Source organism: Nipponia nippon, unplaced genomic scaffold (assembly GCF_047370975.1).
Source record: "Nipponia nippon isolate SJK-2023a ecotype South Korea unplaced genomic scaffold, ASM4737097v1 scaffold_38, whole genome shotgun sequence".
NCBI lineage: Eukaryota > Metazoa > Chordata > Aves > Pelecaniformes > Threskiornithidae > Nipponia > Nipponia nippon.
This window is the reverse complement of record NW_028262356.1, coordinates 1,052,907-1,066,190: the sequence shown is the minus strand read 5'-3', so window position 1 is coordinate 1,066,190 and position 13,284 is coordinate 1,052,907. Positions and strand designations below refer to the sequence as shown.

General features: G+C 52.5%; 1 protein-coding gene and 1 long non-coding RNA gene across 3 annotated transcripts; both read right to left on the bottom strand.

Annotated features, from left to right (window-relative positions):
- Positions 1-3,091: 3,091 nt before the first annotated feature.
- Positions 3,092-5,927, bottom strand: LOC148053663 (uncharacterized). The gene is made up of 4 exons (XM_087772928.1): positions 5,617-5,927; positions 4,670-5,573; positions 3,750-3,899; positions 3,092-3,112 (listed from the first exon to the last, which is right to left on the bottom strand). The coding sequence occupies exons 1-4, from the start codon at positions 5,925-5,927 to the stop codon at positions 3,092-3,094; spliced, it is 1,386 nt and encodes a 461-aa protein (XP_087629054.1).
- A 697-nt stretch (positions 5,928-6,624) lies between these two features.
- LOC148053662 (uncharacterized) lies at positions 6,625-9,329 on the bottom strand. Of its 2 annotated transcripts, none has more exons than XR_015707929.1 (3): positions 9,015-9,329; positions 8,611-8,682; positions 6,625-7,134 (listed from the first exon to the last, which is right to left on the bottom strand). It is a non-coding gene; the product is annotated as an uncharacterized LOC148053662 (long non-coding RNA). The 2 variants fall into 2 exon arrangements; XR_015707928.1 differs by lacking the exon at positions 9,015-9,329 and adding an exon at positions 8,811-8,987.
- Positions 9,330-13,284: the final 3,955 nt, after the last annotated feature.

Here is a 13,284-nt window from a genome sequence, read left to right as displayed (position 1 = left end):
CAAAGACTTAATTCCCCAGTCATCTGTATTAAATTTTGTTAAAATGTGCACGAATTCAAGCATTGCAAATGATGACATGAAAGACCCTGCGTTGCACTGCCACTGGATTGTTTGATTTTTATAGCTGAGCTTTAAAAAGCGAACATTTTGTACAGAATTGTGAGTTGTGACCACGTCACATGAAAGGCGTTGCTGGGGCATCTGATTTTTAACCACCGTGAATTAGTTTGGCTGGAGTTTTCTGTCCTGAAAATTTTCCCAGTTGAATTTTCTTTTAATTGCCTGGCAGAAGCAGCTGGTATCAGTTATAAAAGATCAGCAGAAGGATTTGCAGAATACATTGCAGCCTTGTTATGTCACTTCTTGATTACAATAAAACGTTTTCAGTAAACTAGGCGGTGTGATGAGCTTTTCAGTGATAGCTGAACGTCAGCAGAGCAAAGCCTGGTGACAGAAAACAGCCACCAGTAAAAGCTTGCTGGTAGCTGACACGTATGAAAAATAACATCCACGGGTTTCATTTTGCAAAGAGCGGCAGGACTTTCGGTCTTCTGAACGGATGCCACGTGGGGAGGCGCTGCCGAGAGGTGCACTTTTTTCCTGTGCCAAGTGGACTTGGGTTTGTATTGCAGAAGGCAGTATAGGGCCCCAAACAGAGAGCCACTCCTCACAGCTGGCACTATTTGAAAAGAACGTTGTATGTGAAGCTGCCACATTTCAACATTGTTCCAGTTGGTTTAGAAAGCTGTTGTCATTGGCCAGCAAACATTGACAAATACACCTGAAGATGCCCTGCACTCTGTATTTCCTCTCGTAATGGTGCTGAGCACCAGGATGTTTGTGGTTTTGAAACAGAAGCTGCTTTCTTCGTACTTTCAGATGGCGGTGCCGTGATACAGAACTAACCCTTCCATTGAGAGCGGGGTTCGGCAGAAGAGTTGGGCAGAAGAAGAAAGCCCACCAGAAAGGCAGGCGGCTTCTTTAAACAACTTTGCACAATCGCAGGAAACCTAGAAAATGTAAATTTAGCTAGCTTGATAATTTTAAGGCAGATGTCATTGAAAAACCAAAAAAAAAAGGGGGGGCAGTGGTGGGTGTTGCTCCACGGTCAGAAAGCCAGCGTGGTAAGGAATGCTTCTCCTTGTGCACTGGGGGCAGAACGTCCCGGTAACGGCTGAATTCAGCAGTGAAAGCCCTCGACTGTTTGCCTACGGGATTTGCCCCAGAGAGTTCTGTTGGAAAGCGCTATAAATGAAAGCAGCATTTTAGGGCTTCCTGCTTGCGGAGGCTATTTCGTTCAAGACGTGTCGTTGTTTATAGGCGCTGTTACTGGGGTATTGAGCAGCACAGAAAGAGTAAAGAGCAAGAGTAATAATTCATCTTGCTTTTCAGCGGGGGTGACTATCAGATCTTAAATACTGGGTGAGAGATTGAGCCTCCTGCACTTCTGATGGTGTCCCGATCCGGTATTGGGAAGGTTTCGCTACGATCCCAAGGACGAGATTAAGACGCTGAAACCGGTCAGATGTCGTACAACCTTTTACTTTTATTTGTTGGAAAGCAGAGGGAAGGCAAGGAGGGAAGGGGAGGGGGACAGGAGAGAGAGAGAGAGAAGAAGGAGTCTATCACCACCACTTTGAGTCCGGGGATCCTCTACTGGCTCTGTCCCAGGGCTTCAATCGTCACACGCTTCATCGAGGCTGGGGTCCGGGAAGGCACGTGGCAGGGAGGAGGTAGGGGCGGAGAACAAGTCGTCTTCTTCCGTCCAGGAGCGCGTGCTCCTTATGTAGGGGCTCTCGCGCATGCGCAGATGGCAAACGCGTACGTGCGGTTTGTCACGGCCGTGCTGTCCCTGCCTCTGCTCTTTTCGCGCCTTCAGTCCCTGCGCTGGCTCACGAGGTTGTTTTTCTCAAACCTGTGGAGAAGAGGGTTTTCTCGAAGCGTGACGCTGGATGGCGCCACAGCGGCAATGTCAAGACAAAACCGTATTTGGTACCGGTCCTCTACACCACCCCGTGGCTCCACATTGCAGCTTGGTGCCATAAGGGAGAGAGGGAGAGAGAAAACAAGGGAGGGAGAAAGAAAGAAAGAAAGAAAAGGCGGGGTTGAGAGAGTTGGGAAAATTGTGGGAAGGGAAAAAAAGGGAACAGTGTGGGTTCGGGTAGGAAAGTGCTTTAACGGGAATTGAACTAAGGTATTTACTCAATTCAAACGTATGTTCAAACAATTTTAACAACTTTAACTTTACAGAGTAAACATGGGGGGTGAGTCAACAGGGTGGGTAATTGTTATAATAAATACAAACCAGCTGGCAGGTACGCTAGGGGTATCAATATGCAAGTTCTTCCTCCGGGGGAAATTGGGAATAGGTTTAAATGATAGGTACCGAGGTAGGTACTGAGGTTGGTTGTGGCCGATGGAGGGCACGGATTTTCTTTGATGCCATCAGGTGAGGTGGTAGGAACACATTGCACGTTTGACACGACATGTCGGATTAATTGAACAAAGCGAGGGATTATACAGGGTAGGAACATTAGGGCGGCAGTTACACATGGCAAATACAATATTAACTGTTTGACCCGTGGTGCCCCTGGTAACCAGGACCACAAATCGCCACTCCAGCCACTCCAGGTTTGGACGGGGACACGAGCTATTTTTCTGATATCTTTGGTTAACTGAAGAACCACTTCCCCCACGTCGTCTATTTCGAGACAGCAGTTAGAGACATTCAGTTTTCCACACACCCCTCCCTCCTCGGCCAACAAATAATCTAAAACCACGCGGTGCTGAAGAACTGCCGTGCGCATTTGTTGTGACTGTCGAGTTAACAGATCTATTGCGTCCGCGGTTTTGTTGGTGATGATCTCTAGAGCCGCTTGTAGCCTGATTATTCGATTTAGGTTATAGATTGGTTCTCTTGCCCCCGCAATGGGCTCATTAGGATTCCAAGTTGTTGGTCCGTAATGTTGAATTATTTGTTCGGGGGGCCACTCATCCTTTCCCCATTTTTGTGTCCCACCTAGATTTACCTTGGTAGACCGCGTCTTACGGGCAATACTTCTATCCCCGAGGTTATCATACACCTTTACACCTAGTCGGGGTCCGCCCGTTTCTGGTAAAAGGAAAAATAGGGGCCTTATGATCCCTATATAGCAAACTCCCGACCACCCCGCGGGTAAGCATTTATATGCTGTGTGCCCACAAATCCAATAATGTCCCTTTTTAGCCCTATTGCCTTGAGCAAATGGCCCATCTTTCCCTGGTGGAAACTGAAAGTAAGTTGTGTCTCTGTCGCCCAGAGGGCTGAAAAAGGCGGTTGCCCCATCCCTTATTCGGCCGGTCCAATACCAAGCCCCATAAGTACCCCTCCATTCACAAGTTGGCTTGTAATGCCGGAGAACTTCATTCTTGCTTGACCAGTATCCCTTAAACCCCTGATTACGCCCGGTTTCATTGAGCCACACTCACAGGTCCTTTTCCTTGTCGAGGGGCTTACGCGTGAGAGTCCATTGACATTTGCTTTCTCCCACTTCGATCCCTCCCTTCTGGGTGCGATTCAAACAATATTGCCCCTTAGTTGGAAACTGAACTGGCCAGGTCCCACTGTCATCCCACGGATCGTCTGCGGTTTCGCTATATTTGCTTACGATTTGGTCTGGGGTGAGGGGTGCGGATGGCCACGGCCAGCGTGACAGCCCTAGGGGTCCGCCGCAAACCCAACAGTGGCTCAGGTTGAAAGTTTGGCTCACGGCTTTCGCCAGCAACACGAACTCGTTGTTCTCGAAGGGATTGTATGGAGGAGGGGAAGGTAGAGGGAGTGCTCGTTCGTCACTTTCATGGAGGTGTCCCTGAGTTAAAACGATCCAAAGCAGCAGGGGCATCGTGGTCACATCGCCGCCCTTAAAAACAGAAACAGGACGAAAACTCACTCCTTGGGTTAAAAGGAGGCAATAATCCATTTGGTGTGGATTTTGTGGGTTCTCCCACTGGTATCTTTCGCTTTCCATGTATATTTGTTTAGGGGGTATCTAATACGAGAGGCACAGCTCCCACGGTGGGAAGCTCCACCAGAACCGGCTGGCCGGGAGAGCAAGATGATGCACCGGGGGAACTGGGGTTTCGAGAGACAGGTACCATGGTTGGGGCTTGTGGACAAAACGCCGCAATTTTCGGGCACCCGTTTGTACCCCAGCAATTATTGACATTGGCCACTGCCTCCCCCACCCGCTCGGCCCATCCCGGTTGGTGGGGTTTTAGAAAGCGCTTAAGCAGCCCGTTGGTCCGTTCCACAATCCCGTTTGCCTGTGGATAATACGGGGTGTGGAACACCCACAAAATCCCTTCCCGAGCCGCCCACTCCTGAGCTATTTTGGCAGTGAAGTGCGTGCCGTTGTCTGACTGAATGGCCTGCGGTTTAGGCAAGGTCCCGAACCATTCTTTAAGGGCCCTTACGGTATCTTCCCCAGTCGCTTTCGCACAAGCCCGGGCTTGTACAAGTCCGGAGACTATTTCAACCCCCACCAACACCTAACGTTTCCCTGCGGCCTTTTGGAAGGGCCCGATATAGTCGACCTGCCAGGCCTCCCACAAACCTTCCCTCCCTGTCCAATGCCGGCGCAGAAGGCAGGTTTGGTTTGGGAGGGGGTCCTTGCCCGGACCACCTCCGCACCAGGAGCTCTAACTTTTTGGTGGGGAGCCCATCCATCAAGTCTCGGGGCACACCCTTTTGCAGTCCCATTTGCCACAATCCTTGTCGGAGCGGGGCTTTTTCCCTTTTTGTTAGGTCGGGGCTTCCCCCCGAAAACGCCAGCCATTTATTTGCCAGCTCCGCTGCCCGCACGGCCCTAGTTTCTACCTTTTGGTAAGTCCTGCCCACTGGCCCATATTTCCTCCCGTAGCTTATTAGTTCCTGAGCTATCTCCCCCCAGGTCCACACCTTCCTCCTCCACTGCCGCTGTTCGGGGGTTACCGTTCCCTCCAGGGCAGCTGCGATGCGCTCCTCACGAGGCACATTTTGAATTCTCCCCTGGAATTGGATCCCGAGAGGTTTTAGCGAGTCGGGGAGTCCTCTTATTAGCTGCGTCAGTCGCTCGGGGTCTACCGGTAGTAACATCGGAGAGCTCAGATCTGGTTTAAGTTCCCGGTCATACATCATTTGCAGGCATGCTGTCTTCTGTATGTTTTCTAATAGCTGATCGACAGAACCAGTTATAGCTAGGGGATCCCCCCTCTCTAATGGGTTCAGCCCCCCCGCCCAGTATGCAGCCCTCTGGGTCAGAGACCATGGGGCACGGCGATCGCCCGTTGTGAGGAAGACGCCGGGGCCCCAATACCTCTCTGCTTCCTTTTCCGATAGCATGATCCCGTCCCCCCCCGACAGGGATACCCTCCACACATATTCGGTTTCGGACTCCCTTGCCGTCCTAGCAAAATCCTTCCGTAGTTTGGCCAATTCGGTGGCGGTAAAGGGGATTTCTTTGGTGACAACTCGGGGACGGTTGTCGCTGTTGTCTTCATATATGTATTCTGTTTTTACCAGTGGGCACGTATTGGGGGGGGTTATCCACAGCCTCCTTTAGTCCTTTTAGGTCCCTCTGAGGGTAAATTTGGCGCAACACCTTCTCTTCTAGCATCCCCTCCATCTCAGCGATGGTGTCTGCCTCCCTCAGGAGATGAACTCTGAACTCTTTCAATATTAAATTTTGGCGCTTCTCTTCCTCTAGCGCCTGCTTGGTTTCCAATAATCGTTCTCGCAGCGGCGTTACTGCCGCTTGCAACGAGGCGGCCACAGCCTCTGCCTGGCAGGGCGCCCGCCTCCTTTCCTCTACCGCAGCTGCTAAGCACGCTCCTAGCACAGCGCAAACAACAGCTTTCCCTTTCCCCTTCTTAACTCTAGCTTCTTTACGCCAGACCGCTATTCGGTCCATAACACTTTGCAGTTGGAACCAGTGGTCCCGTGCCCAATCTCGTCCCGGGGGTGAGGGGCGAGAGCGGTATGTTTCTAAAAACTGATATCATTTCTCCGTTTCTTCACAAGAATCGCCTGCCCTTTGGGCGGCCATGTCCTACAAAGGGGAGTTCGTCCTGGGAGGGTCAAACCTTAGAAAAACCAAGTTTCCCCTGTGCACTCCCAGGAGGTCAGACCGTAATCTACTATGAGACAGAGGAGGGCCTACAAAGGGGATATCGTCCTGAGGGGGTCACACCGTAAAATTCAAGTTTCCCCTATACTCCCTCAGGAGGCCAGACCAGAAACTACTGTGTAAGTTTTAATATCAGGACCTCAACATTCACTCCTTCCTTGTGCTTCGTTCGTCTCCGGCTGCTTCCCTCGCGGGAGAGCAGAACCGCGGATCAGAACTCCGCACTCGCTTCGTGCTTATTTGCACGTCTCATTCACACACAATCGCTCAGCACACCGTAAGGTTGTACGACACTCTCGTCTCAAGGGATCCTGTCCGTGACGCCAATTCAATGTCCCGATCCGGTAGCGGGAAGGTATCGCTACGATTCCAAGGATGAGATTAAGACGCTGAAACCGGTCAGATGTCGTACAACCTTTTACTTTTATTTGTTGGAAAGCGGAGGGAAGGCAAGGAGGGAAGGGGAGGGGGACAGGAGAGAGAGAGAGGGAGAGAAGAAGGAGTCTATCACCACCACTTTGAGTCCGGGGATCCTCTACTGGCTCTGTCCCAGGGCTTCAATCGTCACATGCTTCGTCGAGGCTGGGGTCCGGGAAGGCACGTGGCAGGGAGGAGGTAGGGGCGGAGAACAAGTCGTCTTCTTCCGTCCAGGAGCGCGTGCTCCTTATATAGGGGCTCTCGCGCATGCGCAGATCACAAACGCGTACGTGCGGTTTGTCACGGCCGTGCTGTCCCTGCCTCCGCTCTTTTCGCGCCTTCAGTCCCTGCGCCAGTGCACGAGGTGGTTTTTCTCAAACCTGTGGAGAAGAGGGTTTTCTCGAAGCGTGACGCTGGATGGCGCCACAGCGGCAATGTCGAGACAAAACCGTATTTGGCACCGGTTCTCTACAGGGCCGCCTTTGATCTCTCCCTGCTGGCAGCGTGGCTGCATGGCGGTGATCTCCCCTTGAGCTGGGACATCCCGCAAGGCTGCTCCTCGAGGCAGAGAGACCTTTTGGAATCATAGAATCACAGAATCGTTAGGGTTGGAAAAGACCCTTAAGATCATCGAGTCCAACCGTTAACCTATCACTGCCAAGCCCAGCACTAAACCATGTCCTCAAGCACCACATCCACCCGTCTTTTAAATACCTCCAGGGGTGGGGACTCAACCACTTTTACCAATGACAGATCTTTGGTAAGCGACCGATATCGTGCATAACCTTGTAGTATGGTAACTTTGATTTTGTCTTGGTAACTTTAATTGCAGGCTGAATTGATGCTAATGAAACATTACATAAACTTTGCATGTACAATCCTTTAGACGTAAACTGTTGACCAAGTCTGAGACTAGGTTTGGACCCAGCTGCACCTAGTCTCCTCTCTGAGGAAGGAGTTTAGAAAGCCAGGGGGTCCACTCTGAACCTCGTGACTCTCCAGGAGGGTCCTCCTTACCCTTTTGTGTCCCCGGTCTCTCTGTGAATCAGTCTCACTCGAGTGTAACTCACTTTTCCTTTCTAGGATTCTTCCATGCAGTAATTAATAGAGTGAACCTCGCCATCGAACTTTGTCGAGTCAAAGTTTTACAACATCAGATTAAAACCACTTTTGCTCTTACCTTTGATGGCGATTCCTTAAGCGATCTAAATCACTCTTTTGCAACAAACTGGCGTAGTTGGCAAGATCCTAAATCAGGATCCGTGACACGGTCCCAGCCACCCAAATCTGCCTACCCATCCTCCCCGCTGCCCAAGGGCCCTCTCCCCTCCAGCGACTGCCAGGGTGCTGGCCCTCTCACGGCTCATGAGCAATGAGCTCCTCCGCAAGTCCCTCACGCGCTCCAGGAGCACCACCACCACTCACGCTCGTCCTACCACCACTATCAGTCTGCAGCCTGAACGTCAATCACAAGCAGAATCAGCAGCTGCACCTGACTTCCAACATTAGGAAAGGGCAGCCGAGATCTCTTGGGACATCATTCCTGCCTTGAACACAAATTCAGCACACGCCGGCTCCTGACATCTGGATGCCAGCGTCTGCACAAAGCAGCTCTGACCAGTAATGGTACAACTGGGGCAGCAGCTGCCCCTGGGACTCAGCTTGAACCACAGCTGGTAGCAGATGCTGTGCTGGACCATCTCTGTGCCTCACCACCCCACGCAAGGCGTGAAATCGAGCGTCACTGCAGCGAGGCTCTGACTGATCCCTTCCTGCTGTGGAGCCCTACAGCACGTCCATACACGCATCTAAAACCTCAGCTGCCCAAGTCATAAGGTCAGAGGGAAATACACCAACCAGGTGCTGCTTGCTCCAAGTCTTTCAGGATTTCCTTTGGACCTTCAGATGTCTTTTGGGAATCCTTCCCTAGCTGAGCTTTAGGCTTTCCTCTTTCAGGACATTAACAGAAAGTATGAAGGTCAATTTCACATTAATAAAATATTGAAAATCAGCGCTTATTCGGTAAAATCAGTAAAGACTGACTACTCACCCTTGGGATGCCAGCTGGGATCCAGGCCTGGATCCCTCCGAGGAGCTGGAAAAGCCCATCCTGTGGCCACGTCTGCAACCAAACACCCACGAGAAGTTACCATCACATGCTCTGATCTGTATCGTCATAACTGAATAGCAGAACATACAAGGGGATCACGTAATGACACGGCACACACGCGCAGCTCTGTATTCTCACACCTGCAGAGGCGCCTGGCTGACTTTGGACTTTGGGCTGGCAGCTCTCAAAGGCAGTAAAAAGCCACGACGCACCCACGCGACCTGCCTGCGGGTCAGCCCTGGCACCCAGCCGGGAAGCTGGATAACCACTGCCTGCAGCCACGTCTGGAAACGAGCACAGGACAGAGCAGTGCCTCTGAAATATTTCAATATACTCCTTCAGACCTGAATGACGGTGAATGCAATTCAAACAGAGGGCTACTCGAGAGCAATCCTCTCTCCCTTCCACTCAGGAGCATCTTGCAAGCATTTCCCGGGTGCCTGCAGTGGCCACTAACCAGGCACGGAGCTGTCGGGAGAAAGGACTCCCTGGAGCTCACGCCAGCTCTCAACTCAACCCCAAGGTGCCTGCTGGCTTTGCAGCGGGCACTGGAACCAGTGCAGGGGCAGAGCAGCTGGCAAAGACAGCTTTGCAAGGCAGAGCGCCCTGGGGTACATCACTGAGCCGCACCCATTCCCTCTCTGCTCTTCTGCGTGCCCAAGCAGCAGGCAAGAAAGCAGTAAGCTAATTTGCACATGAACAGAAAATTAAAATGTAAACGCTCATTCCTTCAAGGGCCTCACCTGTGGGATCGCCCCAAGGCTCACGGACAGGCTCAAGTCGGGAATTCAAGTAGCTGCTGCCTACAGGCACAGCTGTAATCAAGCTGATCATTCACACTTCGTGTAGAGAAGAGCCTGCTGGCCACTGGGAGGCTGAACTATCACAACAAGATATTAACAAATAACAAACCAACCATTAACAAACACAAAACGCCAATAACAAAGGCAGACTGAATCCTTACCTCTGGGCTTCCCCCCAGGCCCAGGAACAGGATTCCACCAAGTGTCCTGATCAACATGGACTGCAGGAACCAAACAGGTAATCGAACACAGGTGAGGAGAGTTTCCATTGCATGTTGTGATCTACTGCTTCCTTAGTCACCTGCAGGGACTGGAAGGGGCTGAGGTAATGACACAGGACACAGACAGAGGTGTAGGTTCCACAGCTGAAAAGGAACATGGGTGACTTGTTTGCCGAGACCTAGCAGCTCTTCAGGGAAATAAATATTCAGGACTCATCTGTGCAACGCCCCCGAGGCACAAACAGCTCCTGGAAGGCCTCAAGAGGATCTCAGGTAAAGCTGCCCATGAATAACCTATTCAAACAGAAGTGTTCCCTCAAGCAGGCAGACATTGACAACTTACCTCTGCGACGCCCCCAAGGCTCATCCCCAGGACCCAGCTGAGAAGCTCGATGAGCACTGCCAATGCCATCCCCTGGAATCAAGCACAGATCAGAGGAGTTTCCACGCACACAGAGGAAGGAGGAAACTGGAGGAAAAAGCGATTGTCTGTGCTGCTTGTGGACAAGAGCCTGGGAAAGGCTGCACCAGCGCTGCCCCTGCGTGTTCCTGCGGGCTGGGGACCTGCAGTTCATTCAAGGGAAGCAGGGCGAGAGCAGAAACGCTCCTGTTTTCCCGAGCGGACATCTCCTGAGCATGCCCCTCCGGGACCTCCCTGAGGCTGGAAGCCAGGATCCAGCTGGGCAGCAGCAGAGCCATGGCCCTGGGCACGGCTGCAACCAGCCTGGGGAGAAATGCTGCCGTGGGCTGCTGCCTGGCTCCTGCGGCACTGCTCGCTCATCACCCCCGGCCCAACGCGCACACTGGGGGCAGGCTGCTCCGGGGCAGGGCAGTGTGGCACGGGGCCAGGCAGCAGGGAGAGCCCCACGGGGACCCAGCGCCGGGCTTCTTACCCCGTGTCGCCGCTCTGAGCTCCCCTGCTCACCCAGAAAATGCCCCCAAAGCAGCTGCAGCCCCTCTATGCCTCCCCGCAGGGCATCTGCCCCCCTGCCTGCACCATGGTGCCTGCCTGGCTCGCCCGGCCCAGCCCAGCCCAGCCCAGCTGCTCTCCTGCAGCCAGCCCCAGCCCTGGCCCCGCTGCCACCCCGCTGAGGTGCGGTGGATGCCATGACACACTGCTCGGGGCTGGGTGCTGCCCCCCGCCCGCCTACCTGCTCCCTGCGCTCCTCTGTGAGCCGCCTGGGTGTCCTGGGCTTGCAGGGCCACCAGGAGGAGGAGGAGGCAGGTGAGAACCACGGCCCCCCACGCTCGCACCACGCTGCTGCTCTGTAACCTCACAGCCCCGTCGGGCCATGCCCTCCGCCAGGCCTCCCCAGCGCACACCCGTTGCCAGGGAATTACTGAACCTGCACACTACTGCATTTCCCTCTTCTACACGAGTGTGGAAGGAGCACAAGTGGAGAAGGGTGGACCCATTTTGGGAGGCAACATGGCTTACGGGAGTGCACAGGCACTCAGGCCTTGCTTCCCAGAAACCAATCAAGATCAAAAGCTCCGTACGAAGACTGCATAAAAAAGCCAATTTCAAGTGCCTCGACTTGCTACTATTTTTGTCAGGCAGCATTCCAGCAAGAAACTAGCTTTTCCCACTAGTTTTGCTACAGCTTCGTTACCTTTAAAGACACCACTTCTTACCTCTGCTGCTCCAATACAGCCTCATAGCCCAGCAAAATCACACTGCAGGTAGGAAACCTTCACTGCACAAAGATGGGCACGCTATGGGAATACGTTACTCTCAAAACACAGACTTTCAGCCACTCTGGCTTACCAAAGTTCAGGCAGTGTTAGAAAACAGCAACAAAAAAGCAGCGTTCTTATTCACATTTTGTGGAATTATATCAGCTGTTCAACATTAAGTCCAACTCCAGTCTGAACCCCAGAATAAGAAATGCCTTCTTAAAATCTCCAGGAAAAGGAAGGGCTTGGAAGTGGCAAGAGCAGAAAACATTCCTGAAAGCCCCATCAGTCAAGTACATATCCCTTATCACAGACCACCGCCCCCTTACCCAAGTAAGGGATGTTCTCAGCTAATCCGCAGCCACGGACGTCTGGAAGAGAGCACGTGGTCTCTTGGTCACTAGTGCTGAGCCCGTGGGTTGGAACTGGAGCTGGGAAGAAAACCCTGTGAAGTCAGCCTGCTCTCATCCAAGTGCATTAGGACAGGTTCAGTTCACATTTCCGAGGAACCACAGCAGGTCCCATCTGTCCCTCCAGACCCCAACACCGCTCCTGGGCAGCCTCCCGAGGAGCAATAAGCACAGAACAAGAAACCTGCCTTCAAAATGAGGCCCACAGCCTGCTCTTTCCACAAGATGCAGAGAGCAGCCGCTGAGAAGAACCCCTGCTGTAATGACACCCAGCTCTGCCGTCTCCGTAAGGAGACCAGCTCCTAAATGATCCCTAGCCCTAAACCCACCCATCTTCCCTAGGGCAATGCTAAAGGCAACAGCAGAGCACAGGGGCCCCTGGGCATTCAGTTTAAGCTGATGGGGAGAAGGAGAGAGGACTAGAACGAGACCAATCAAACAAGAGAGAAGACAGAGGAGCCGAGAGAGAAAGAAACTCCCAGGGAAAATGCTAGAGAGGTGGAGAAATGAAGACAAATCGGGATGCGGAGCCCTGGTGAGACATGGAGGAAGAAAAAGTAGCATTGAGGAGCAGGGCAGAGGGACGGGGGAGGGAGGAGAAGAAAGAAGGAGGGGTGGAGAAAGAAAGCGAGCAGGATGTAGAGATGGAGAGAGAAGGAGGAGGACAGGGAACAGAAGAAAGAGACTGAGAAATAAAGAGAGGGTAAGATCTGGATGAAGAGACCGAGAACGGGAAAAAACCCAGCAATGAGCTAGAAGAAAAGAGAGCTGAGAAGCAGGAAAGAGGAAGAGAGGACAAATGAAAGGGAGAGCCAGCTGGACAGGGGTGGCTAGCAAGAAACAGTGGGACAAGCAGCGGGACAGAAAACTAAAGAGAGAAAAAATGGGGATAGGAGGCAGGACAGAGGGACAGCGAGAGGAATAAAGGGGCAGGGAGCGTGACAGAAGTGGAGAAAGAAGCAGCAGGAACAAAGGGATAGAGAGAACAGGAAGATGGGAAGAAGGACATGGGACAGAGAACGACAAGGAAAGGGAGCAGGACACGGATTGTCAGAGAAACACAAAGACAGGGAGAAGGACAGGGCGATACAGAGAGAGAAAAAAGGGTGAGGGAGGCAGGAGAAAGGGAAAGACAGGCAAAAATCAGACACAGAGAGCAGGGCACAGATGGAGGTAAAAAAGCCTGGGTTGGGCAGCAGGACAGAGAGATGAAGACCAAAAAACCAGCATTGGACTGCAGGAGAAAGATGAGTGAGAAATCACAGCGACAGGGAGCAGGACAGAGTGACAGAGCGGAGAAAGTGAAGAGGGAGCAGGAAAGGAAAAGAGGGTGGGGGAGAGACAGGGAGAAGGGCAGAGAAACAGAGAGGGAATGAGAGGGGCAGGGAGCAGGACAGAGAGAGGGAGCGAGGAGGGAAAAGAGATGGGCAGCAGAACAAAGGGAAGGAGAGACAAGGATGGGGGCAGGGATCAGGACAAAGGGATGGAAGAAGAACAAAATAG